This window comes from Callorhinchus milii, unplaced genomic scaffold (genome assembly GCF_018977255.1).
Source record: "Callorhinchus milii isolate IMCB2004 unplaced genomic scaffold, IMCB_Cmil_1.0 Scaffold17, whole genome shotgun sequence".
Classification (NCBI taxonomy): domain Eukaryota; kingdom Metazoa; phylum Chordata; class Chondrichthyes; order Chimaeriformes; family Callorhinchidae; genus Callorhinchus; species Callorhinchus milii.
Window position 1 is genome coordinate 13160066 of NW_024704758.1, and position 27439 is coordinate 13187504.

General features: G+C 42.2%; 2 protein-coding genes across 2 annotated transcripts; both read right to left on the reverse strand.

Moving 5' to 3' along the window:
- Positions 1–11439: 11439 nt before the first annotated feature.
- Positions 11440–16836, reverse strand: lto1 (LTO1 maturation factor of ABCE1). The gene is given in 5 exon segments (NM_001292461.1): positions 11440–12634; positions 13121–13238; positions 13784–13854; positions 14607–14712; positions 16760–16836. Coding segments are annotated over 5 exon segments (423 nt in total). The 5' UTR covers positions 16822–16836; the 3' UTR covers positions 11440–12568.
- A 2778-nt stretch (positions 16837–19614) lies between these two features.
- Positions 19615–23425, reverse strand: fgf19 (fibroblast growth factor 19). The gene is made up of 3 exons (XM_042341475.1): positions 23095–23425; positions 21143–21246; positions 19615–20553 (listed from the first exon to the last, which is right to left on the reverse strand). Exons 1-3 carry the CDS (start codon positions 23351–23353, stop codon positions 20227–20229), a joined length of 690 nt encoding a protein of 229 aa, XP_042197409.1. The 5' UTR covers positions 23354–23425; the 3' UTR covers positions 19615–20226.
- Positions 23426–27439: the final 4014 nt, after the last annotated feature.

Below are 27439 nucleotides of genomic sequence, written 5' to 3' on the forward strand. Positions count from 1 at the left end.
GGAAAAGAAACACCTATCTCTCTTTCATAAATACAGTGAAATCAAACACCCACTTGAACTGGACACAAAGTTGTTTCAGCAGAAGCAGATACTACTTTGGATTTTTTTAATATTCCCATCTAAAACTTCACAAGTTTCTGAAGCTTTTCTGTGCAGTCAGGCCTACATTATGTGGCAGGGTATTCACTATTAGTTATGCAAAGAATGTGTTTGATCAGGGAGTTTATTGGAAACCATGAAACTCTAATCCATCCTAACAGACTGCTAAACATGATCTCCAGTAATAGCACACTGTCTGAGATCTGGCTGCAAGAACAATAACGTGAAATGGAATGAAAAGCCTTGTGTAGTCATACTTCCGTAAATTTGGTGAGAGCACATAAAATGAGTGGAGAGAGAGAGAGAAAGTAACCACATAAGGTTCAGGGCAGCACTGTGACTTTCTGACGTTTTCTTAGTAAAAATAAAAGATTAACATTTCCCAATGTCTCAGATACCATTTAGCATTCTTGAAGATATTAAGATGCATGTTTAGGCTCTGCGACTTACAATATTCAAGTCTGGATAAACGCAAATGCATAACTGGTCCACACATAAAATTCCAACACCATTCTCTCCCATTGCATAAATGTTCTAATCCGAGAATTACCTTGATCCAAGCATTAAACACACTGGACAAATGGTTAAGCGCTGATTGGTATTCAACTGTACCATTCAAGAAGTCAAAAACTGAGAGAGATTACTTAGCCAGTAATCTTGTGTTTTCATGTCCATATGACAAGAACAACAGGTTCCAGGACACTAAATATGCCTGTGTTGGAGGGATAAGTATTTTTGTCTGCTTAGCATTCATGGTTTTAAGAACACTTTTGGCTCTATGCATGAGGCAATCAGATGAATGAACAGTATTTTTCACTCTCCATCAGGGGGTAAACTTAGATAATAAAAAAAAGGAATAATACTTGCATTTTGTATAGCGCATTTCATGTCAGGAGGACGATTCAAAGTGTTTCCCGGGATTTACTATGATTCATAGGCAAATACAGCAACATTTTACAAATTGTTGAATTCAGTCTGAACTTAGAAGCAGGTTCTCTGGAGTCCTTCAAAATTAAGGCTAGATTTAAAAATTGTCAAATCTTGGACTCTCCGAAATGCTAAGTTAACAGAGAAATCTTGACCCGGGTGGAATTTTTATCCCTATAGTGCCAATAATATTGAAATGTCTTTAAAGTACTTCACAGGTAATTGATGTCAAATGAAGTGGCCATGCATCGGTTTCCAATTGCAGCAGCAAATGACGACGTCTAACCAAACAACCATGTAGTGAAAGACCAAAATGTAGCACTTAAACCCGAACAGCTACGCAGAATGTTTTCAAAGACCAGGGAATGTTGAAAAGGACATTATCTGATTTATGCTGGCTTTGAAATGAAGCCTGCGCAGATTGACAAAAGGCAAGCATGCAGGTTGTATGTTTTTAAAGGGGTTATGGATGAACGTTCACTGGACCACCAGTCTAGTAATTACCAGAGTCCTGGTAATAAACATTCCATTCATCAACTTCATTTGATATATACCAGTGGATAGATCATTCGTCAATAACCTGCACTTTTGAAAACGTTGTGAAATTTCACCCCTTCAAATGGAAATCCCATATTTACCATTCGAAACACCATTTTTCTGGAATCCACATATTATTTGAGGCTAACATGGTAACACATAAATTAGTCTATAGCTAAAATACCAGTGAGATGGAGATTTTACAACACTTGGAAATCTCACTTGTAATTGCTTTGGCTCACATGCAGACTTGTAATAAACATAAATATGAAGCAAAAATAAGACGTTTTTTTAGACTTAATCCTGCTGCTAGACATTTTCTTAAAGCAGGTTATTGTTAAACAAATGTAAATAAATATCAAATTGAACACACTAAATACTTTTCTTTAAGCTTCAGTTTTAATTTGGAGGTAAACTATTTGTTGTTAAAAGAACGTAGAGAAAATCAGCTTCGGATTCAAGGTTCTATTTGTCAAACACTTCAAACTCTGTAATTTAGCATAAATAGAGTAAATCTAGACCCAGGGAAAACGTTCTGCTTATATTTTTTCACCATTCTATTTTAGTTGCTGATCGATCAGTATTTTATATATTTTTTAAGATTTTCTTATGGATACTCTTAAGCATGTGATGGATTTCCGCATGTGTCAGACACCCGGCTGACCACAAAGAGAAGTCTGCATGATTTCGCTCGTCATGAAAGAAACATTGAAAAAATATATAATGCTTTTCATGTAAATTCTACAGGAATAAATTCAGTGACATTTGCAAAGCAGTTTTTGTGCAGATTTAATGGAATCATTAGAGTTGCTTTCCCCTCATTCTCCAATTCTCATGAAAGTGCTGGCAGTATTTTTATTAAAAATATATAATATAGATATATACAAATGGTAATGAATCCTGAAGGGTGTTTCCATACAAGAGGACCCAGACTGCAGGTTGTGGCTGCGCCTGAGTAACAAAGGTAACAATCAGAGTTGTCATCGCCTTGTGTTTACAGTACCCTGATGTGATAAATCAGAAAGAAGCATTAATCTCCTTCATTATTTGTGAAGAATAGAAGAGATTCCTAAACACAGGTGACCCACCTGAACCGAATCACATAAACTATGTGCTTTTTTATGCTTGATGGCCTCTGGAACGTGATGCGTTTCTAAAACTGTCCACGAAACCCCGTCTGAAACCTGAGGAAATCCCATATATGTTACGTGTCATCACATTTCCTAAATCTTCCCTCATGATACTGACTCTTGTGGAGGTCTATCCCTCATCTGTCAAGCTTGTTTATGTCAGCTTGTGCCTTGGCATCTGCAGCACGAAATACCATTTGTGCAGTGAGTAAGAGGAATCTGGGTTAGAAATGTTGACTGGAGGTTATGAAACCCTATCTTCCCTGCCTTGCCGTGTTCTTCTGACATGACCTGATTGTCGGCTGATGGAGCCTCACTTTATCTGTGATTTCACATTGCAGTTACAAACAGCGGATGACAACGGGCGCACTAATACCTGGTGGCTAGATTGTTAACCACTTAAAGAATGATTTGAAAGAATATTTTAGACCGCAGAAGAGTCATTCCAGGTTTGATTTGAGTGAACATTCAAAAGCTTTGCTTTTCAAGGTGGCTTTTTGGTGTCTTTGCCAGTTGCTGGTATATATTTTGCAGCTGAGTTTCAAATCAGTACTGGCAGCTATGCACGGTGATACTAATTTCCGACTGCTGTTTATTAATCTTTTAATAGAAAAAAAGTCACAAAACAAATTTGCGTTGTAATGCTTGTAGTTCAAACAAAACTTTAAGATGTGTCAGCCTGCCTCAGCTCATAGCACTCTCTCTCGCCTCACATTCAGACGTTTGACCAAAATCTCTGCTGCAAATCCGTGTGTTCATTTTTCATAGCTGGATCTATAAATATTAAGACAACTCTCTCAGGAAGGAAAATAGAACCGAAAAAATATTCTTAATCAAGGACACTTTTAAACACACTGTGAAGAAAATAGGAATAAAGAACATGGGGGTCATTTGACCCATTGAGTCTGTTCCACCAATTTGTTGGATCATTTAATTGTTCCACCTTTGCTTCCCAAATATCTTTTGTAACCCTTTTTCACATTCAAAAGGGAGATTGGTGTTTAAGGAAGTCATAGTTTCATTTAGACTAAGATAAAACAAACGAGGAGCAAGAAGCAATGACAAAAATGAATCAAAAATCTGTAAAGTAATTTCTGTCATGCTGTCTCCTGTGTATGTTTGCAGGCCACAAATACAGTGATGGAATGTCGAAGACCTGCGAAATGACTTCTTCAAAATCATCTTATGCGATCGAATACTGCTGTCAACTTCCTGGATGATTCGATTGGTAAAGGCACTGACTGGAGTTGAACCTAAACTGTACAGACCCGGAAGGTTCAAATCCCTGGACTGTGCTGAGTTAGCTGATTAATAAGACTTACATAATGTTCTTACTGTATTAACCTAACATTAACATTCCCAATTAGCATTGAGTTAGCTGATCCCAATCAAGAATGCAAGAATCAATGGTCAAATCCCTGGCTGCACCAAATATTTGAATAAACAAAATAATGTTTCATCGCAGCTAGAGGGGGAAATAAAAATCATATTTTAATATGTAATAGGAACCTGCACACAAAATTATAAGATGGAACAATAATGAATAATTTTCAAAGCACAATATAAAACTCCTAGACACATAAATTTGCTTTGTAGATCATAGATTTTCCACTTGTGGTATGTGAACTCAACGCCTGAAAGGTCTGGGAANTTTTTTTGTAGAATAAAGCTCTAAGACTTGACTAGCAACCATTGCTCCACTTACCAGTCCACTTAATGCCAACAATTTAACTAAATCCATGCTCTCCTTTGCTTCACCTTTGAACAACATTAATGATTTTAGGATGTTTTCAGTAACTGTTCAATCTGGAGATTACTATATCCGGTGAGTCTGATGCAATTAGATGCCAAAGCAATAGTTTTTCCAAAAGTTTAGCAAACTGCTCTAGGCTGTTGGCAGTATGCTCAAAAGGATAGGTTTGCCTTCACTCACGGAGGTAAAAATATCGATTCGTATCGTAATCAAAGAGACAGTGACTTTTGAAAGGCCGCATATAAAGAAATCAAAACACATTTGGCTAATGTAATTGTCTGGGGGATAAAAAGCCTATACTGTTTTATATTAAAACCAAGATGTTGGCAGCACATTCATATACCAGTGACTGGCTCACCCATGTGTTCATTTCTTCCTTGCAGTGCTTTATTTTTGCATTTGGGGCACTCTGCGAATGTTCATATTATGTTAATACAATAAGAAGCCTGCATGACTCTTATTAATAACCATTGCTGAACATATGTTGCATGGATGACAAATGTGAAACTGACGTTCACTTATTGTCTAGTGGACAAGTTAATATATTTTGCAATAATCTACAGACAACAATCAGACATGAGCATTACTTTGCCCCAGTCACTGGATTCAGCCCAATAAAGCATGAGAAGTTAGTCAAAACTTTCCCACAGCCTGTAACCACACTTAAGTTCCAAAGAAGGAAGTGTTTCTTTTTTGTTTTCTCAGCCTAAACAACTGCACCAAAACAGCGAATCCCTTCATAGTTCAAATGTGCATGTATTGACAAAAATACATTTATCTTAAAAAATATGATTCATTCAATAAATTCTTCTCTGAGAGATTTTAAGGGTAGATTCACCTGACCCTGTCATTTTTGAGTATGGGATCGCAGCAGCCTCTATGCCTGGGAAGTTTTCATTTCATTCAGTGTAAATGATCCGACTGCAGTCAACTGCGAATAATATTATGAATGAAAAGTATGTGTCTTGTAATGTCATATTGAATCTAAATAATTGGCTTGAGAGATGGTGATTTCATTTATGTTCAGACCACCTTATGGTCTCTGTTCTGGGTGACACGGGCCACGACAGATTTCTAAACTGTCCTCGCAGAAACAAATGTGACGATTCCTCCTCTGCTGAAGCCAGTGTGTGGAAGGTTTCCTCCTTGCACTGTGATTTGTGCTCCAATGCACCGTGCTACCATGCAACAGTGTGGCCTGACTATAATGCTGCACATCCTTATACTCATGGAAAACCAACAACAATGTGTGCAATGTACTGATTCTAGTTTGCCCACCTTGTTCCCACAAGGGGATGCACAGAGTATTAGGATACCGTTAATGCATCCTCACAACCTCATCATTCACACTTCCATAAATAAATCCCAAGGACGAGAAAGTACTTGTTAACGCAGCTCTCTTATCTATACTTCTTGAGCTTTCAGAAAGTCAAATATATGCTTTCACAGAATTGATGGCATGAAGTTGGTAGTTGGTTGAAACACTGTAGAGCCTGAGGGGTGATCACTGCTGTGACATACCCAACTCGACCATTAGATGTCTCCTTTTTAAAACATAATACAGTCTTTATCTGCACAGCGGTCAAAGCAATAGACACATCCAGTCTTTACCCACCAGGTGTCTCACTAAATAAAACACATATATAAGAAGTTATAAAATGAATGCTTTGAATCCCACTCACTTAAATGTTTAGAGAAAATTATTCCCATCATAAATGGATAAATAAATTAGCAAATTAGAAGGGAGACAAGGATAATTTTTTTTACACACACACACACAGAGTTGTTACCATCTGGAATGCACTGCCTGAAAGGCTGGTGGAAACAGATTAATTAACAACTTCCAAAAGGGAATTGGAAAGGTATTCGAAGAGGAAAATTTCGCAAGGATATGGGGAAAGAGCATGAGTATAAGGAACTGAATGGGTAGCTCTTCCAAAGAGCCAGCACAGGCACGATGGGCCTTCTGTTCTGTAATATTCTATGATTCTATGATAGGTTTGAATTGTTACCCAGGTCCAGGAAAGGGTTCAATTCCAGTTATGCAATAACTTGGTGATAACTGGCTGTGATTAGAGCAAAGGAACTGCTGCATCTGATTGTAGTGGAAGAAACAGGTCCACTTAACAAACCATGTGGGGAATGCATTAATCATAGAATCATAGAATTATACAGCACAGAAGGAGGCCATTCAGCCTATCGGGTCTGTGCCGGATCTTTGAAAAGAGCTATTCAAATCAATCCCACTCCCCCCTCCTCTCTCCCCATAGCGCCTGCAAACCTGCCCTGCCCAAATAATTATCTATTGTTATTCATAGATTAATAATGATGCAATGAAGCCAATATAAGCAAGGAACCAACCTCCCTGCAGGTGTGTGAGGGGAGATACCATAGCCAGGGTGCACACGAAAAAGGTTTTGGCATTGAGGGAGGAAAGTTAAAGACCTTCCAGTTCCTGTTATTTTATGTGAAAGGTGCTGTGACTATACAAGCAACAGTTGGAGTTCAAGTGAGTCAAGCAGTCGCATTTAAAAACAAACAGCAGAACTCCAATGTTTAGAATTCCACTAAAGAGCTTATAAAATGGCACTTGCCAACAGCAGTTGATAAGAAACTGGGTATTAGCCTGAACAGGGAGCCTGCGGTAGGGTTAGGTTTCTCTTCTTTGCTTGTCCAGCACAATTTCTTTAAAGGAAGGATGGAAGGATGTGCTATGGGAACTGTATTCATTTTGTTTAAATAATGCAGGGGGGAATTAGATTTGATGTGTGTGTCATCGATTATAATCCTTTGTCAAATCCTCAAATTTACAAGAGTGCTTTGGTCCAGGCTGGGTTTGTTGTTCCTGGGCTGATCAGGGTAAACATGTTCTATGTGCCTCCTTAAGGTACAGTAGTAAATATTCCTTGTAAAGTATTGGGATGGATTTTGAGGAGAGTTTCCTACCGAGTATGGCTTGATCTTCAACCACTATGACAATACCAGATGCGGTAAAATCTTAAAATCTCCGCCACATTCTCATTCCAGAGAATGGTCCCCTCCAGAGAGAGAGAGAGAGAGAGGGAGTGGGGGGGGGGACGACAAACTCTGAGAACCCTGAGAAAAATCTATTTCACAGCTTAAAGATAATTTAATTGTGCTCCATAGAAAGAAAAAAAAATGTTGCTCCACCACCACCTTTTCTTTAAAGCCTATGAAATTATTGTAAAAAAAAAAGCCTTGTTCGGTATTTCTTTGCAATGTCCACTTTTTTTTTTCTTCTGTGTGGCTGATCATCATTTCCCAGGATAGGTTTCCGCATCACATACATAAATTGAGGATTAAAAAGGGAGCCGAGGAGCTGAATGAACCTAATTTCCCTATTTCAGGAGTTCCTGCCGCCACAGCAGGCACAATCACCAGAATGCGGCTTCCATTGTCGAGATGTGCCGCTTTGCTGAAAGGAACTTGTGCTCTTTTATCTGGCTCTGGTCTTCTTAATAAGGCCAGCCGACAGTTTGTTTAATTAATGCCAGGCTACAATGCTGAATAGCTGATGGGAAAAATACCTTGTGCAGGGCTATTAATAACATGGCCCTTAACTGATGTATTAATTGACTTCACTGAAACTGCTCGGTATTGTTCGTTGCCTGTGCAAAGGTTTGTTTTTCTTTTTTTTTTTGTGTATATATATATTTATAAAACATATAAATTTGCGAACCCCTGAGAATCGATTGCCGCCTTCAACAATAAATAGAAGCACGTCGGAAAAATAACGTGGCATAAAATAAGGGTGTCACTTCAAAAAAAATCTTTGTTTTGCACAGCACAGTTGTCGGATCAGAATCATCCAACGCCGCAACGTAAAACGGAAACATTCAAACGATTCCAAACGAAATCAAAACTATTTTTAAAATTGAATGAGTCATCTTCATAGGTATTTGGGGGATAACATGTACTAGTGTTGGCCTCTCTGCCACCCCCCACCCCCACCCCACCCCCCACCCTCCTTGATGACAAGCGAAAAGAGCTAACATAGGATCAACTAACTACAACTGCAGGAAAATTATTTTCTTTGAGAAAATTGGTCATTTTCTCGAAATGCGCTGGTTGGTCTTGATTTTCTTTTTTTTGATGGAATGTGCTGTGTAAATCGGAGCCAAACAGCAGCTGCTTCACACACCCTCCACACACTGGCAAGGAACTTTTGATACGTCTCTTTGATATACAGTAAGACCTCATTATAATTTGCTGCCTTTAAAACGCCGCACTCACAAATTACCCCCCCAAAGAACAGTTTTACTCCCACCTCTTTGATCTCATTATACTGATACCCCCGGCTGGCCTCCATTTGCCAACATATTCAGGACAAATGGGAATACAAACGTTGAATGTGATCTCGGCACACCAGCATGTAACACGATTAAACGTACAAGCTATATAAAATGTGCTGCCGCTCCATGTATTATCCTATAATAACGTGTAACAATATGCTGTGTCTCCCCGTGCTATCGAATGACATGAATTTGTCCCTTGAACCATCACAGAGGCCGCCTCGCTCATTTTAATGTGAGCCCGGGAAGAATTTGATAATAATAATTCTTGGATTTCACACAATGCCTTATCACATCATTGAGACGTCTCAAAGAGCTTCACAAAATACACTGTAAAGTGCAGTGACTGTGTATTTTGTGGGTTAAAGCAGGTACATCTCCCTCTGCCAACTCACCTGTTTCTTTTTCTCTGACCTACTGTTCTTCCTGTCTACTTCCCCCACCCCAACCCTGTTTAGGATTGACTGTCACTTTAGGTACCTTAGCCAAGTGACATGTCTTTGTTTGGAAGACTAGACAGTGTTTGTCAGCAGATCGCTCAACAATGTCGTTCACATCAAGCAGAGAATAAAATAAGTAATAATAATAATAATAATCCTTGCATTTGGTTTAGTGCCTTATCACGTCTCAAAAGCGCTTCATAGGATATTCTGTAAAGTGAATTGACTGTATATTTTGTGGGCGAACGTAGGCAAGATTGTGAGGGCAGTCTGTTCCATGGGGAACAAGTGACAAAGTCTGAAGAGATGACTGTGTGTAAGCAAGAGAAGTAAGAATTGTGTGAGAACAAGTGTGTGAAGAGCAGAAAGAGACGAGGAAGTACCAAAAAAAACTATTTGAGTCCTTCAAAACCAGATTAGCTGTACGTGCTGTCAGTAACCTTTGTGATCAGTCAGCACCGATATTGTCACTGAATGAATTTGTTCATTTCATTCCAAAAGTTCTTTAGCCTATGTTTGAGTTTTATATACTAATCCTTGCATTTGATATAGCGCTTTTCACGCTCTTCTCGACGTCTCAAAGCGCTTCACAGAATAGACTGTAAAGTGAATTGACTGTATATTTGTGGGCGAAATATCCAAAGCACTGGCCTTTTTTTTAAAAAAATGCTCTAAATATTTGCCTTTTGATATTAAACTACTCGTGATTCTCAAGTATATAATGTTTCGCGTATAAATCCACTCCAGGTTCATTTGTCTGATTTTTATAAAATGGGTGGCAAATGACATTCACACATTGGGACCTTGATTTGAAAAGAGAGCAAACTGGTGGGATGATAAGCTTCTTCCCTCTACTGGCACCAATGAAAACTTTAATTTGAGCAGATTCAACCTTGTCTCTTCGTGGGCGTTAGAACCACAGTACATTGCTGCCCCCAATTGAAAATCTCAGAAGTTACCAGGAAACTGAACAACAACGAATGCTGCCACAGCTACAGAATTGTGAGTTTGGAAAGGTGTGTTGGAGGCGTTGCAATATAGAGAGTTTTGCGCTGAATTCAGCTGTGATGGCAGACGGAAAGCTGCTACCTCTGGTGGCCGTGATCGTTGCATTTGTAATCAGCAACAACTTGCATTTATATCGTGCCCTTAGTGCAGGCTCGTGTCCCAGAGCGCTTTGATCATCATTGCACTTGAAGTAGCGCCTTATCATGTTGTGGAAACGTCTCAAAGCGCTTCATAGCATTTACTGTAAGGTGTCGTGAGTGTATGATTGCAGAAGCCAGTTTGCGCCCAGCAATATCCCACAAACAACCATAAATGTCGCGTCTTCATCCCACTTCGAGGCAAGAACAGTCAGCCCAGCCAGATTCTGGCAGCTCTCAAGTTAATTTTTTTTCTTTTATTCTCAAAGACAATCTATGTTATCAACTTGCCATTAGATAAACTTGATTGTAAAAGCCTTGGACTATTCTTTAAATGAAATCCTAATCCTTCCCACCTGTAATTTTACACATGTGCCCACTGGGTGACTCCGCACAAACTTCAAATGAAACGGCATTGAATTAATCTTGTGCAAATTTACTCACTCCGTGAATCTAAGTGCTCCTGAAAACATGAGTGAATTATGGCGAACACATCTGGCTGGCCACATTAATGGCACCTTCATCAAAAACATTATGTTGTTATAAGATGGTTCTTAGTAAACCATTTTTTATTCTATGGTAAATGCCCCAGTAAACATAGCGCAAACTACAGCATGAATACCTTTAACCTAACATGTGTTGTCTGGACTTTATTCTGCAAAATGTAACTCACCTGACCCAGTTTATTGGAAAACCTGACCATCAAAAGGTCAGAAAGCAGGAAGAGAAACGTGACAAGTTGAAACTCTCCACATCGGCTTCAGACAAGGTCAGGAATAATCTGCGCAAAGCTATTCCCTTTGTTTCAAGGATGGGGCACTTTCCTGGCTCTAATTTTTACCCTAGGCCTGGTGTGTGCACTCTTTATGATTGCTGTTATGAGTAGCAGTTGGCTGTTGCGGACAAAAGTTTTGCTTGTTGTCACTGTGGCCCAAAGCGAGATTTGTTCCATTCTCCCACGGATTCATACCCCACGTAAAATTAGAAAGTTGAGCAAACGTTCACAAACTCGATGTGAAAGGCTGCGCAAACCTTGCTCAGTTAGGTGACGGAAAATCACTAAAGCTATGAAAACAGCAGCAAGACGTCAGAGTTAGTTTAAAACTTTGGTATTTTTTATTGTGCAAAAAGTATGATCGTCAGTTTTTGTTCCCAACGCTATTCGTAACAGTGGCCCGGGAGATTTCATCCCTGGGTTTACTCAGCACAACACCATCGAGTACACGTGCACAGTTTGTGACTCTGTGTCCCACTGTCGGCAATCTTCAAGCTCTTTATTGGCTGCAAAAGCAGCCGGTTAAGTAGGGCTCCAGCCACTGAAAAGCTCCCACTGGGTATTTCGGAAGTATTGGAAAGGTAAACATTTTATTGATGAAATGAAATGACGCATGCAAAATAAATTCCATTCAAACATTATTTAACAAGAAGATTCTTCTGTCAATAAAAACGAGCAGCAGTATTTGAACGTGTACATCACCGTTTCTTTTGGAAGGCAAGAAGGATAATGCATTGAATTTACTTTGGATACAAAAAAATACTTCACCTCCAATTCCCCCCGTTTCTGAAATCACCGTCACACTATGGGAACTGTTCCCCAGATTCCAATCACCCTTCAATACATTGGGTCAAGTGACATCTCCCTACGTACGAGGCCAGACTAACACTGGTCAGAAGTTTTATCAGCACAGTAAATAGTAAGAGATTTGATGGTTGCGCTTGTGCAGCAAATGCTTTATTGCTGCTTTATTCACACAATGCTATTCACTGCAATTGAAAATGTCCAAATCAACCCTAAATATTCCCAAAGAAAAAAAAACTTAATACAACAGTTAGTTTAAGTAAGTTCAATTATCACATAGTAATGGGGATTGATTTAAATCCTAACCAGGGTTATAATTGGGCACAATCTCCGGTCAGCGGGAACTATACATGTGCACAGAAATCCCCTCTGGGTTTTCACACGCTAACAAATGGCTGACTTCTGGGTCATCAGGTCACCACTAACCTCAGTTTCTGTGCCAACTCTGGGAGACTTCACTGTCCTTCTGCTAAAGGAAATGGAGGGATGAAGATTTAACATTCTTTCCCAACATCAAATTGCAAGCTTTAACCATTCGAGTTGCTACTCCTCACACAATCTGATTTCTCTCAGCCCCCACCCCCACATGTGCTGGAGTAGATGACCTCAGGCATGAAGAGCTGAATCCTGCCATCCTGTTCAACTTCAAAAGGACATTCCAGCTTGTGGAGAATTTTGAAAAGCTGGCTGTACATTCAGCAAAGAGCAAACCTGAAAGGAGCAAAGAAATTTGTTTGACGTCAACACAAAGCTTCGACTCCCCATTTCAGACCTTTTATTGATGAAATGAAATGAAGCATACAAAATAAATTCCATTCAAACATTATTCAACAAGAAGATTCTTCTGTTAATAAAAATGAGCAGCAATATTTGAACGTGTACCAGTTCAGACATGGTCGTCACTGACTTAACTAAATACCCGTGGTGCTTCTGAAGTTGTGATAAATCATTAATAATTCAAGATAAGATAATAATAATCCTTGCGTTTGATATAGCCCTTCATCACGTCTTCGAGACATCTCAAAGGGCTTCACAGAATATACTGTCAAGTGAAGGAATGGCCTCCTTCTGTGCCGTAACATTCTATGATTCTATGAATGCAGTGACTGTATATTTTGTGGATCGAAACGCGGCAGCCAATCGCGCACGGCAGATAGGCAGTCTCAGGTACACATGTAATTTAGCAACTGTACAAACCTGCTTAAATTTGGATCTGATCTTGTCCAGGTCCTCCTGTAACTTGTCATACGTAGGGTCTTCATACGGGAAGCTACCAACCATCCCCAGGAGAGAATCTAGGGTCTTTAGNTTTTTACTGTATCAACAACAACAAAATCACATTTATGGAGCGCCTTTCACGTCGGGAGGACGGCCCAAGGCGCTGGACAGTCAGGGGTCAGGACCCGAGCATGGGGGAGGGGTGGGGGGAGGCAGAGAAGTGGGAGGGCAACTGAAGGCACGATCGAAGAGAAGGGTCTTGAGACCGCCCTTGAAGGAGGCGAGGGAGGAAGCGAGGTGACGGGACCGTGGGATGGAGTTCCAGAGTGTGAGGGCAGAGTATCAATGCAAATGGGTCTGTTTAAAAGGCTGATCAATATCAAATAGGTGCATTACAGATAGGGAGGGGTAGATAAAAAAAACACATCAGCACAAAGCTCTTCATCTCTAAAGCTACGAGGAAATCCTGAATTGTTTTTAATGTAACTGCCACGTTTTTTTCTAGAGCGCTTTTTTTTCTCCCTCCTACATGTTTTTCCAGGGCATCTGAATTATGGCATTCACTTTGAAAGACGACTCTATCAAATTCCGGGTCAAAAGCAAAGAAGGAAACTCAACAGCACAGAATGCTCATCTCTGTACCTGCTTTTGGCGTCTGTATTATTTTGTAGAATACACTTCCAGGTAAATGCAAAACCACTGTAAAATGCAACCTGTAAATAAAGTGGTCGGAACAAATAAGAGTCAAACTCTCGTAACAAAAAAATGATAACCTGCAGCTAGCTTTGATGGGTTCAAAATGATGAGACTGTTGCTTAAAATGTCACAACTTCATTCAAATTCTAATAACTTTCTAATGAATTTAATAAAATTTAATAAAATTTAATGAATTTTAGCGGCACAGGTCACTAAAATGAATCGTCCAATTCCAACTTGCAGGTTACACATCCGGAATTTCACGCTGAACGACGACAACACAATTACACTTGTGTAACGCCTTTCACGTCGGGAGGATGTCCCAAGGCGCTGGACAACTAGTGTTTGGGAAAGAGGGAATGTGGAAAGCTCTTCAAAACTGTTTGCTCGCTCGCTCGCTCTGAGAGAATCTGTCCCAGGTTCGTACAATCAGCCTATAGAAACCCCACAAAATAATCAACAGCCGGGCTTTTAAAAGTCCCGAATGGGCTACGTATTGTTTCCAGAACCAGTACCATTATTCGCTGAGGCACAAAGTGACTATAGTAGCACAGTAAACGCAAGCGAAAAAGCCGAAGTAATTCGAACTGGTGAGAGCTAACAATTATCAGATTGTTTAAACTGACACACTGTGTAAAACATAACACAGCGAGTCGCCATCGTCTTGAATTTATAACAAGCTCGGCATATTTTTGAGACCCACTGTCACATTAATTACACCCTGTAATGGAATATTTATTTACTTGTTCGTGCAGTCAAATCGATTTACCTCTGATCCAATCTTGGCACCGTTTATCGATCCAAAGCGTCGCCCCTCAATCACTCCCGAATGACCTCCTTCATTGTAACCTTCCTGATAACCTTCTCCGTGAAACCTGCCATCAAAACACACACATCCTTGAATGGGAAATTAACACCAAACACCGACACTGAAGGCAAATGCCTAAACATTGTGTACTTCAAGTAAGTAATAATAATAATAATAATCCTTGCACTTGATACAGCGCTTTTCACGTCTCCTGACAGACGTCTCAGAGCCCTTCACAGAATATACTGTGAAGCGAATTGACTGTATGTTTTGTGGGCGAAACGCAGCAGCCGACTGCGCCCGGCGACGTCCCACAGACAGTCGTGGATTTGAAGGGACCAATTTATTATTTTTTTCTTGAGGGATTATTATCAGGCGCGTGGAGAGAGAGAGAGAGAGAGAGAGTGAGAGAGAGGAGAGAAAGAGAGTGAGTGAGTGAGAGTGAGTGAGAGAGAAAGAGAGAGTGAGTGAGAGAAAGAGTGAGTGAGTAAATGAGTGAGAGAGAGTGAGTGAGAGAAAGAGAGTGAGTGAGAGAGAGTGAATGAGTAAATGAGTGAGTGAGTGAGTGAGTGAGAGAAAGAGTGAGTGAGAGAAAGAGTGAGAGAGTGAGTGAACAAACGACGACAAGCTCAGCGACTTTGTCACCTCGATCAACGCTATCTGATGTTTTTAAACAAATTAAAAATAAAACACATGTCACATTCCTCCACCTCCTCCTCCCCTCTCTCTCTCTCTCTCTCTCTCACCCTCAACTGCCCCCATGTGGAGTCCTGTAGCTCAGTGGTTAGAGCACTCGCTTTGCAAGCGAGAGACCTGAGTTCAATTCCAGGCAGAGGGCGAAACCTTGGGCAAGTTTCCTTACTCCACACAGAGCCTAATAATAATCCCTCCAAAACAATAATAAATTGGTCATTTTCAATCTACGACTGTTTGTGGGACATTGCTGTGCGCAATTGGCTGCCGCGTTCGCCCACAAATATACAGTCAATTCACTTTACAGTGTGTTCTGTGAAGCGCTTTGGGACGTCCTCCCGACGTGAAAAGCGCTGTATCAAATGCAAAGATTATTATTATTATTATTATTATTATTAAGTCAATCCGTATCACAGCAGCTCCCGTGAAGCGCTTTGAGACGTCTCGAGGACACGACCGGACGTGATATCAAAATGCAAGTATTATTATTATTATTATTAACTCCTTTTTCTCTCTTTCCTCCCTCACTCCCTCCATTCCATCACTCTCTCTCTGTCACTCCTTCTCACTCATTTATTCTCTCTCTCTCACTCTCTCTCTCTGTCACTGTCACACCCGGGGGTCTGGTCCTCACTGCCGACACTCACACTCTCTCTTTCACTCTCTCACTCCCTCTCTCCCTCACACTCCCTCTCTCTCCTTCTCTCACACTCACTCCCTCACTCTCACACTCCCCTCTCTCTCTCTCTCTCCCTCTCACACTCACTCCCTCCCTCACTCTCACACTCACTCCCTCTCTCTCTCTCTCACTCCCTCTCACACTCACTCCCTCACTCCCTCTCACACTCACTCCCTCACTCCCTCTCACACTCACTCCCTCACTCTCACACTCCCCCTCTCTCTCTCTCTCCCTCTCACACTCACTCCCTCTCTCTCTCTCTCACTCCCTCTCACACTCACTCCCTCACTCCCTCTCTCTCTCTCACTCGCTCTCACACTCACTCCCTCACTCTCACACTCCCCCTCTCTCTCTCTCTCCCTCTCACACTCACTCCCTCTCTCTCTCTCTCTCTCTCTCACTCACTCCCTTACTCTCTCTCTCTCACACTCACTCCCTCCCTCTCACTCCCTCACTCTCCCTCTCTCTCACTCACTCCCTCTCTCTCTCACTCCCTTTCTCACACTCACTCCCCCACTCTCACTTTCTCTCTCACACTCACTCCCTCACTCTCACACTCACTCACTCCCTCTCACACTCACTCCCTCTCACACTCACTCCCTCTCACACTCACTCCCTCTCACACTCACTCCCTCACTCTCACACTCACTCACTCCCTCTCACACTCACTCACTCCCTCCCTCCCTCCCTCTCACTCACTCCCTCCCTCCCGCCCCCCGGGGCCCTGGTTACCCGCCGGTACCGTTTATCCGCGAGGAGGATGGGATCGAACAAGTCGCCGCCGCTTCGCCTCATCGCCGCCATTAGCGCATGCGCAGTGCCCGCCGGGAGCGGGGGGGGGAGGGGGCGTGGCCACTCTTAAAGGGTCGGTCAATCTCTTTAGTGTCGGCCGACACGACCTCTTCCTTCTCAGCCCAGGAGATGGCGCTCCTCTACCATCCAAAGGCGAGTCCTGCGCAGCCACGTGTGTTTGGGCCATGCAGTCAATTTGTGGAATTGATAATTAATAATCAATAACGATCATCGGAAAATAATAATAATCCTTCCATTGACGCGATGCAGCTCGGGGGCCTCGTTACTCCAGACGCCTCCAAGCGCTTCGAAGAATATAATAATAATAATAATAATCCTTACATTTAATATAGCGCTTTTCACGTGGGGAGGACGTCCCAAAGCGCTTCACAGAACACACTGTAAAGTGAATTGACTGTATATTTGTGGGCGAACGCGGCAGCCAATTGCGCACAGCAATGTCCCACAAACAGTCGTAGATTGAAAATAACCAATTTATTATTGTTTTTGGTTTTGGAGGGATTTGGAGGCTCTGTGTGGAGTAAGGAAACTTGCCCGAGGTTTCCCGTTGCCTGGAATTAAACTCAGGTCTCTCGCTCGCAAAGCGAGTGCTCTAACCACTGAGCTACAGGACTCCACTAATAAATGAAAACCTGCTGACTGTCCGTCTGCTTGGTATCTTTACTTGAATTGTTTGCTCTGATTTTGTTTTGTATTCTGTTTGTTCTTCAGCTGCAATAATGTCGTGATTTGCAGTAAATGTGGTACAACTGCACAATGTTCAGTGCAGTGTGACAGAATGAGCCTTTGTTAATAATGATGGCTTCTGGTGACCACCGGAGGGTGTTCTGAAATAGAAGAGTAATCTTTTGCATTTTATATAGTGCCTGATAGTGTCAAACTGTCTCAAAGTGGTTCAGAGTTTTCTGTGAAGTGTAGTGACTGTGTACGTGACAACCAGCTTGCACACATCAATGTCCCATTTACTTGGTTTATTTATTGTGTGTTTTTCCCACAACTATACAATCAATTCACTTTACAGTATATTCTGTTAAGTGCTTTGAGACGTCTCGAAGACGTGATAAGGCTGTATATCAAGTGCAAGGATTATTATTATTATTATATTATTATTATTTAAGATTCAAATACTTAAAGTTGTTCAAACGTTTGTGGCCTCTCCAATCCATGAAAATGTCTGTCCATATAAAATAGCCCTTTTCGTCAAAACTGCTGCCTTTTAAAGTTTAATCCCAGATAAATATCTATGGTTACGTGGTGTGTGATCCTCCCTCACGTACCATTTTCCACCTATATGACTTTTAGTTTGTAAAATTCCACCAGGAGGTGATTAATCATGATATAAAAGTCCAGTGAGCAACAGTATAAGGAAAATTCCCGACTGCTGCAAATGATTAACTGTATACGATATCAAGGGAATAGCGGCACTGCCATAAGATCCAAAGCCAGTTCTTTTATCTCGGTTCAGTACCATCTTGTGAAAGTTACGGAGTTGTGGGTTCAGTAATTAACATGACCCATAATTTAATAATGGTAGCTAGAATACAGGCTAACTTCGTGTCATAAAGATATTAGGATGTATAGTGTATTGCAATAAATTTCACAAATAATGTGCCATATCATTGCAACTCCTGACCAAAGCCACAGGATGTTCTTGATATATGTAGTAAGATGGAAATAGCTTGAGTCACTAATTGTGGATCAAAGGATTGGTAGTTTTAGAGCCTGATTTGATATACACGGTTGTCACTCGTGTAAATACCTGGCTCCAGTACTCTCTGGGATTAAGTAAGCTGGGTGCATCCCTCCAGGGAGAGTGTGTGCATTCCTTTCCAGGCCCAGGGAAATTTCCATGAGTAGGTGGCTTACATATGTGGACCTCGCTGTCTGGCTTGAATACTCTTAAGCACGGTGATGGGATAAGTGGCCCGTAGAGAGGTGGCCGACAATTTGGTCAAATAGAGAGGGTTTTGCGAGCAGACAGGGCAGGGGTCAAAGCAGAGGAACGAGAAAGAGTTTCAGAGGGTGGAAATACGATGACTGGAGAAGAGCCGGGCCACAGTGTAATGGAGCAGGCAAGGGGGAAAGGAGGCCGGTATTGGTGGAGCACAAGGAGTGACTGGGTCAGTAAGGCCATAGAGATAGAGTGGGTCAAGTGAGTGGGGACATTTGAAGGTAAGAAGTCAATCTATTGGGCAATAGAGGAGCCTGTGGAGCCAGGAGCGGATGGGGGTGATGGGCTCAAAGAACCTAGTGCAGGGTAGGGTGTGGGCTGCGGAGTTTTGAACAGTCTGGAGCTTGGGGGAGGCAGGCAGGGGAGGTTAGTAAATAAGCAAAAGCTCTGTGACATATTTTAAATGCAAGCCAGTGAAGTTTTTGTTAAAATAACAAAAAGGAAAGTCGACGCCATTTCATTCCACGTTATGTACATGTTTTATTTTAATTTAATATACAAGAACTGTTCATTGTTTCCAGCTGTGAGTTCATTTGATATCATAGACACAGAGAATTAGAGAACCTTTACCTTGTAACTGACGGATCATTTCGTTCAGGAATACCAACTAACGATCGATTGCTTACCATTTCATCAACGTTCTGTCAAGACCCTTAAAAACCTGGCTAGCTGTCAGCAATCTGTTAGTTTCATTAATTCATCAGTCATTCATTCAGACACCATATCATAGCAGCTATAAGTATAATCCACAAGTCCACTTAACCTGATTACAGGATCACAAAAAACTGCAAAAATTGTTGGATAAATATATATATTTATATACATAAATATAGTAACAAAATGAAAAGGAATACCGTATTTAATAAGTTAATTCATAAATACTGTAATAAGGGTCAAGTGCTTGTTTGGGAGAATTCAAATCCTTTATATACAGCGTCAGTTATTTTACAGTTAATGTTAAATATTGTGAACTTTTTTTCATTTTTACAGCTGCCCTATTCAATCTTCCTGACAGAAGGCAGGGCACGGGGGTAATGTAAAGCCCTCTCCTTAGGGAAAAGCTTCACACTACACATTCAATTGTTTTCTCTGTTCCTTCCGGAAGATACACATTAACATTTACACCCCTCCTCCAACCATCTCCTTAGATTAAGTGGTTAACTCACACCCTTTACTGGGTTCAACCTGCATCTCCCAACTCTGCTCTTTAGGATGGCTAATCTTAATCACTCCGAGGTGCCAACTGGCACGAAGGGCGCTATATAAATGCAAGTTGTTGTTGTCTTAAATCTTAGCAGTGTCTGACTGGGTTAGCGCTATAACAGGAGGTTTAACTGCACCGGCTCAGCAAGCGCGAGGCAGCCCTTCACACCGCAGTACTGTTCGGTCGTCAGTTCAGCAAAACGGTTCGAGATTTTGCCAGTGAAAAGCGTCAGAGGTGCGATTCAATCATCGGATGAAGGCGGCCTGTTCACGTGGGTGTCGGACGTGATTTCAAGAGGATCCATGCTATCCAGCCTGATGGGCACAGCCCGCTGGGAGTTCATTTGAGGCGAATCGCTGAAATCGTCCCTTGAAACCTCCGCCACGGGAACTCTGTTTAACGTGGGCAGAAACTGGGAGAGGGGAGGCAACCCTTTGCCCCTGGCGTGCAATCGCTGCCTGACGCTGCTCAGCGACACGACGGCTCTGTACTTCTCCGACCAATACACGTTGTAACCGTCCGACAACAGTCGCTCTTTAAAGGAACAGTTTCCTTCGTCGTAGAAAAACTAAAATAAGAAAGAGAGAGAGAGAGAGAAAGAAAAGATCAGAGACTCTCGTTTTCATCTGGTCTTCAGCACAGCGTGTATTCAGGGTCAATAAAACCCCACGATGGATAGGCTGGTGGAACCAGGGATATGTATCAGCTTCCGCATAATACCACTCAACAAGAGCAATGTATTAGCGAAATGAGTTCTAGTGGGAGTAAAGTAACTGGCCCAGCACTGCAATTAATCAGCACTATTGGGACGTCCTCCTGACGTGAAAGGCGCTATAAAAAAAATGTAATTTGTTGTTATATTATGCAATGCAGATGAACGACCTAAAGGGCAGAAAACAACAACATAAAAACTCCACCTGCGGCATTTCAGACGCAGCCACCGTCGGGCGCTCAGGGATGCTCTCCCGTGCGAAGGGCGTTACATAAATGCAAGTTGTTGTGGCGGTGGTGGTTGTATTTCTTGCTGTAGGGGCGCTTTCCAGTCAACTACCACGAGTGCGCAGTCACTACACTCTGCCCAGCGCAGGGCTGCGAGATCTTTCCAAGACGTGACGAGGCACGACCACAAATGGCAAAGATTGTTTTATTCCACTTACCGAGCCATACAGGGTACCGTCTCTGTGCATGCACAGGTAGCGAGCGCTGCGGTAGCCTTTGATCGCCACCACTCCAGGCGCCACTGACCTCATTTCCACAAGACCTGAGACATAGGATTACACGCGTAACAATCAATCAATCAATCAATCAATCAATCAATCAATCAAACAGCGACAGCTCACATCCTAAAAGCTATGTGTTTGCGAATAAAGCTCATTTTATTCTCTCCCCCCACACCCCACCCCCCCCCATCCCTCCTCTACACACACATCACACTCACAGCATCAGATGAGCTGTCTACACTGACTGGGGGGCGAACTGGGGTTTCATCTTTATGCACTTATGCATTTATTTATTGTGAACCTCTTTCTGAATGTCTTACTCGTTCATTGCAGAGCCCTCGATTGCACCGAAGCTTTTGAACACGAAGCAAAGACAACCCTGAAGGTGTGGGCAGAGCGACTGGGCGTTGATTCGATTTGATTTTGATTTATTTTTCGAATTCATTCAAAAAAAAACGAAGTGAAATAAAACTTGTGGGTTTTTTTTTTCTCCCCCTTACACACTTACAGGTTGGACATTACACCCCCCCCCCCCCACCACCCCCTCCAGCGATCAGCATCGACACAAAGTGTGAACCGGTTTTGAGGTCCTGATATGTGCAATTGTTCAGGTCACCAAATTATAGTCAGTGATTTTGGGGGTTTTATTCCCTTTGGAAATAATAAGTAAGAAAAAACCCCATATCCATCCTTTCCCTCTGTTACTTGGGGACCCACTGTTTAAGACAGGTTTATATTGTAAATATAACTACAGCTGTTCCCCCTCTCTCTCTCTCTCTCTCTCTCTGTAGAGAGGACCACGGTTGTGTTGGCCAGAAACACACAAGTAGTCACAACGTGGAATCGACGCGATTTGCCATCATTCAGCACAAACCTTCTCAATAAAATCACCGCGTGGGCAAACATAGACAGCAATCAAAAGGGGGGAAAAGGGTAAAGAAGAGAGAGAGAGAGGGAGAGAGTGTGTGGGAGAGAGAGAGAGAGAGCTGACGATGGTTGGGAGCGTTTTGGAGGTAGAAATGGTCTCAGGGCTCAGGGTTTACCCCCAACGTCCAAAGTCGGGACAAACCCAAGTAACACAATTGGGTGACATTTCCTCCCCCAAAAAAGATGGGATTCAGAAAATGAGGACAGAGTAAAAGAGTGGACACGTTTGCTGGGACGACTTTAGAAGGTGGTGGTGTGTGTAATGTGTGTGCAGTGTGTAGTGTGTGTGTCTGTCTGTAAGTGCGTGTGTGTGAGTGTAGGACAGTGTGAGTGTGTGTGTGTGTGTGTGTGTGTGAGTGTAGGACAGTGTGAGTGTAGGACTGTGTGTGTGTGTGAGTGTAGGACAGTGTGAGTGTAGGACAGTGTGTGTGTGTGAGTGTAGGACAGTGTGTGTGTGTGTGTGTGTGAGTGTAGGACAGTGTGTGTGAGTGAGTGTAGGACAGTGTGAGTGTGTGTGTGAGTGTAGGACAGTATGTGTGAGTGAGTGAAGGACAGTGTGAGTGTGTGTGTGAGTGTAGGACAGTATGTGTGAGTGAGTGAAGGACAGTGTGTGTGTGTGTGTGAGTGTAGGACAGTGTGTGTGTGTGAGTGAGTGTGAGTGAGTATGAGTGAGTGTGTGTGTGTGTGAGTGAGTGTAGGACAGTGTGTGAGTGTGAGTGAGTGTGTGTGTGAGTGAGTGTGTGAGTGTAGGACAGTGTGTGTGAGTGTGTGAGTGTAGGACAGTGTGTGTGAGTGAGTGTAGGACAGTGTGTGTGAGTGTGTGTGTGAGTGTGAGTGAGTATGAGTGAGTGTGTGTGAGTGTGAGTGAGTGTGTGTGAGTGAGTATGAGTGAGTGAGTGTGTGTGAGTGTGAGTGAGTGAGTGTGTGTGAGTGTGTGCCAGGGCTGGGAGGTGTGCACTCACTGTGAGAGGATTGTCCGAGGCTGCCATCCACGGTGCCATCCCGGTTGATCTGCAGATGATAGCTGTGTTTGTTGGCTGTGTACAAGTGCCGGAGTCTGACGGGCTCTCCCCAGTCATTGTTCAGATGCGGCCCCTCATCCCCCACAGGGAGCGAATAGCCACTGAGTGGGAGAGACAACTGACTCAGCAGCAGAGCCCAACACCCCCTGTACAGCATCGAGCACCACATTTTGCAATGGTCTGGAGGCTGTGTGCACATCGAGGGTTAACCCCAACCACACAAGAGACCTCTCTCTCTCTGTGTGTGTCCCTCTCTCTCCTTTTTTCCCCCCTCTCTCTCTCTCTCTCTCTCTGTGTGTGTCCCTCTCTCTCCTTTTTTTCCCTCTCTCTCTCTCTCTCTCTCTCCCTCTCTTCCCCCTTTTATTATTCAGTGCTGACAAACCGGTTCCTGTGATGGTTTGCTTTGCTCCCCCCACCAGCCCCCCCGCCCCCCCCCATGGCATCTGAATAAAGAGAGAGGGACCTGTGGTTCAGCCTTTTTAAGAAGGTGCCCCAATCGTTCATCAGCAAAAAAAATCGATAAGGCAGTTTCCCCCAATAGAGTGGTTGGAAACTCAGCCATAAGTGTCATTTTTTTTTAATGTGTGTGTGTGAGTGTGTGTGAACCCAGTGTCATTCATTCATTATGTATTGCATCATAATCTCAGGGATATCCCAGCCTTGTGTGATCAATCTTTGGACCATTACAGATAGACAGACAGACAGACAGACAGACACATACACACACACTCACACACCTGTCTGGGTTTCTACCCCCTCCCCCCTCCCCCCCCCCCCCCCCCCCCCACCCCACATACACACAAAAAATCGTGGATTGACAAACTCTAAACTATTTCTATATGTGTGTGTGTGTATATATATATATATGTGTGTGTGTATATAAAGATTTTGATCAAAAGCGTCAAAATTTCCAACTTTAAGGCAACATTTACTTTGTTTTCCGAAACCAAATGGGCAACTCCAGCCACTTTTGCCTGATTTTGTCCGCGCCTTGCAATATCCTTTCAACGTGAAAGGTGCTATACAATATATATACATATATATATACTGAATTTGTCACCCTCCTATCCCTATCCCTGCCCTCCACCCCTCCTGATCCCAAACCCTACTCCAGTCCAAATCCCTGACTGTCCAGCGCCTTGGGATGTCCTCTCGACCTGAAAGTGTAATTTGTTGTTGTTGTTGAGTTTGGCCGAGGACCAGAAACCTCTTGGAGGAGGGAGAGAGAAAAAGTAACGCATTTTGTTACCCAAACACATCAATTCGGCACAATGTCTACATGTATCCAAAATGTAAATTTATTGGGGTTTTTTATTTAAAAAAAAGGACAGGGAAAGAAAATGGGAAGCTTTCCTGCTCGCCTGGTTCTGTTTTCCTGACCCCACTGCAAATCTTTGCATTTCTTTTCCTTTTTCGTGAGGAAATCTGGTCAGTTTGTCACTGCTCGTACGCAAACTGTTGAGGGCGCTGTGTCTCCAGTCCCAGACAAGAGGCTGAAGACAACAGAAAAGTGACAACAAAGCTTCTCCGCACTCTGTCGAAGCTAAGAAAAAAAACACAAAAGGGAGCATTGACCTCTGGGTTATTACACCGGTTTTTATTTTACAACAGTGAGTAATACTCTGTATGGCGCAGTTGTTCCTAGATTAAGATCAGATATTTCCTGCAGACTGTGAACTGTTGCCCTGATAATGTTCCAGTAATGTTGATGATGTCCCTGTGTATTTATTGTCTTGTTGACACAGATTCGAGGCAGTAAAGACTACGCTACATTTTTGACTGAAGCTGTCCAAATACCAAAACCGAGAAAAGTACACTTGAAATTTAAGTGTATTGAATAAACAAGTGATGTATAACTTTGTTGTTGTTGTTGTTGTTGCCAGGTTATCTCCCCTCATTGAGGGTTCTGATTCATCCCGTGGTGCCAACAATTCCCTGGCGCCAACTTCAAGTGACTGTTCTTAGCCCATTATGTTTGGTCAGCCGGGTGTCCGACACAAGCGGAAACCCATCACCGGGCTTAAGAGTATCCAAACCAAACCGAGAATTCCATACATCACACCTACACATGGAAATCCCAGAGATAGATTGTTGGAAAGGAATGCGCTCTCTCTCTCTCTACATGGAGGGATGCATTCTGCTTTTCAGTTCTGCAAAGTATTAGGCAGAGGTTGGAAAGACCCCAGAATGTGCATTGGGGTAACTGCTGGAGACTTACCAGCTAAAATCTCATAGCTTGCCATTGATATCGCTGATGGTGAGAGGAGCAGGTGATTTGATTTTAGAAGGCTATTGAGTCTGATTCGAGTCCTTTCCCTAACATTTCTTTGTCACTACAACATTTTCTATAGTCACCTTCGTATTGTGTTTCAGCGACTGCATTGATATTGCAGGGAATTTTTATCTGCAGGTAGACGACACTGCTTGAAAACATTTTGTTACAGTCGATCAATTTCGTCCTCTCTGAACTGTGTCATATCATAGCTTCCCTCCCATTATCCCAGTTTCCATCCTTAACACTAATTGAAGCAACGCCAGAGCCATTTGGAAAGGTCAAGGGCTCTGTTTCACATCACCAAGATGATTAGTTGTCATAATTTGACATTGGACCCAAAGAAACCTAAATGTGGGGAGAAAGCAAAACCTATTTCTTTAAAAGAAAAATAGCTTGTGTGTGTATGTGTGTGGCATAGTTTTTCTGAATTATGTATGATAACCTGACCAACACTAGCTCCGCTGAAGTCTCATATGCTGAAGCCACTACTCCGTGTGAAACTGAATGGTCTCCGGTTCATTTTGTCAGGTCTACGTGAGTAAGCTGATCTCAGCCAGGATGGCAGTAAAGTACCACAAATGGCCTGTGTGTTCTTGGCTGGAGCTCAGCCAGCGTTTCCTGCTACTGATCGATATCTAGGGACCATTGCTGGAAAGTACTCATGTACATATGCAACACCCCCTTCAAAAAATAGATTCGCAAAAATAAACAGAAGCAAAGCATACACAAGCACCCAACAATACTGTGAAAGTGTAACTTAAATGAGTTCCCTTTAAAATTGGTAGAAGGCAGGGGAGGTGAACAAAGGATGTTATGAATAAAACGGGGTGACAGTGATGTGCATTATCAATCCACACGATAAATCCTCAGATTGTTAGTATTGATCTGTAATTATTTAGAGTGTTCTATGTAACAGATAATATTGCACTGCAGATTCACAAGAGGTGGATTGCAATGTTTTTGTGTCGAAGGAAGGCAAGCAATAAATAAAGCAACAGCATTTCCATTTAAAATAAAACACATAAAGCCTGAGAATGTGCCAACAAGGCCCACCACCTATTCAAGTAGATTTTAGAGCTGCACTACTTCACAGTTACTGGCAAATATTTTTCCCAGCATTTAGTTAGGAGCCAAACAAAAGTACACTGTTTCCAATCATTTTCTTCCAGGCTCCGTCTGTTGTGAGGTTTGCGGGAGCACACCCCACTTTGGGACCTTGAAAACAAACACAAACACGACTGCTTATGGGACGCACTTTTATCCTTCTCTTAGTACAATGTGGGAATCTGGCAACGTACAAAATGTAATAGACTTTTGTTTTCATATTTAATTTCTCACCTCTCTGCAGAAAACACTAATTTTATGATGGGATCTTCCACTGCTACTGACAGCTACTTTAATGTCAGTTTGTAGGAGTTCTGAATGAGTTCTACATTGTTGGAGGTGCTGTCCTTTAAAAGAGATGTTAAAGAGGTTCTGTTCAGGTGGATGTTACACATCTCGCAACATTATTCTTTAAAAAGAACAGGTGGCCAATATTCCCCCTTCGCCTAAAAATACCAAACAGATTAAATCTGGTCATTGATCTTATTTTTTTGTTTTGTGAGACATAGCCGCTGTGTTTGCCCACATGACAATAGTCACTACACTTCAAAGTAACTCATTGCATGAATCGTTTGTGAGATGTTTCAACACAATAAAGCGCTACATGAAGTGCAAATATTTTCTATTGGTTCAATGGAAATAGCAAAGAAAAGAAGGTAAGGGGAAAGGCTGCTACAGCAATATAGGTTAAATGATAGGTGCTCATCCTTGCTATTTGTCAATACATCTGCCCTTTGGTGCAATGCGTAACATATTAAGCAACCCAACAAAGATTTTCCCAAATTTTAATTACGAAAGGCTAGGCATGATGAAAGAACCACTCCAGTCTTAAGGAGATTTGCAATAAAATGTATTACGTTCAGCAAACAGCACATACTATTTTCCTGTTGAATTGTGTCTGATCGA

Excerpts from the sequence above, each read along its gene's own strand:
- fgf19 (XM_042341475.1), bottom strand. The coding sequence starts at position 23,353 with ATGTGCACACAGCCTCCAGACCATTGCAAAATGTGGTGCTCGATGCTG. Across the intron at positions 21,247-23,094 it reads CCTCGGACAATCCTCTCACA|GTCTTGTGGAAATGAGGTCA; the intron begins GTGAGTGCACAC and ends CCTATGTCTCAG. Across the intron at positions 20,554-21,142 it reads ACGGTACCCTGTATGGCTCG|TTTTTCTACGACGAAGGAAA; the intron begins GTAAGTGGAATA and ends TTCTTATTTTAG.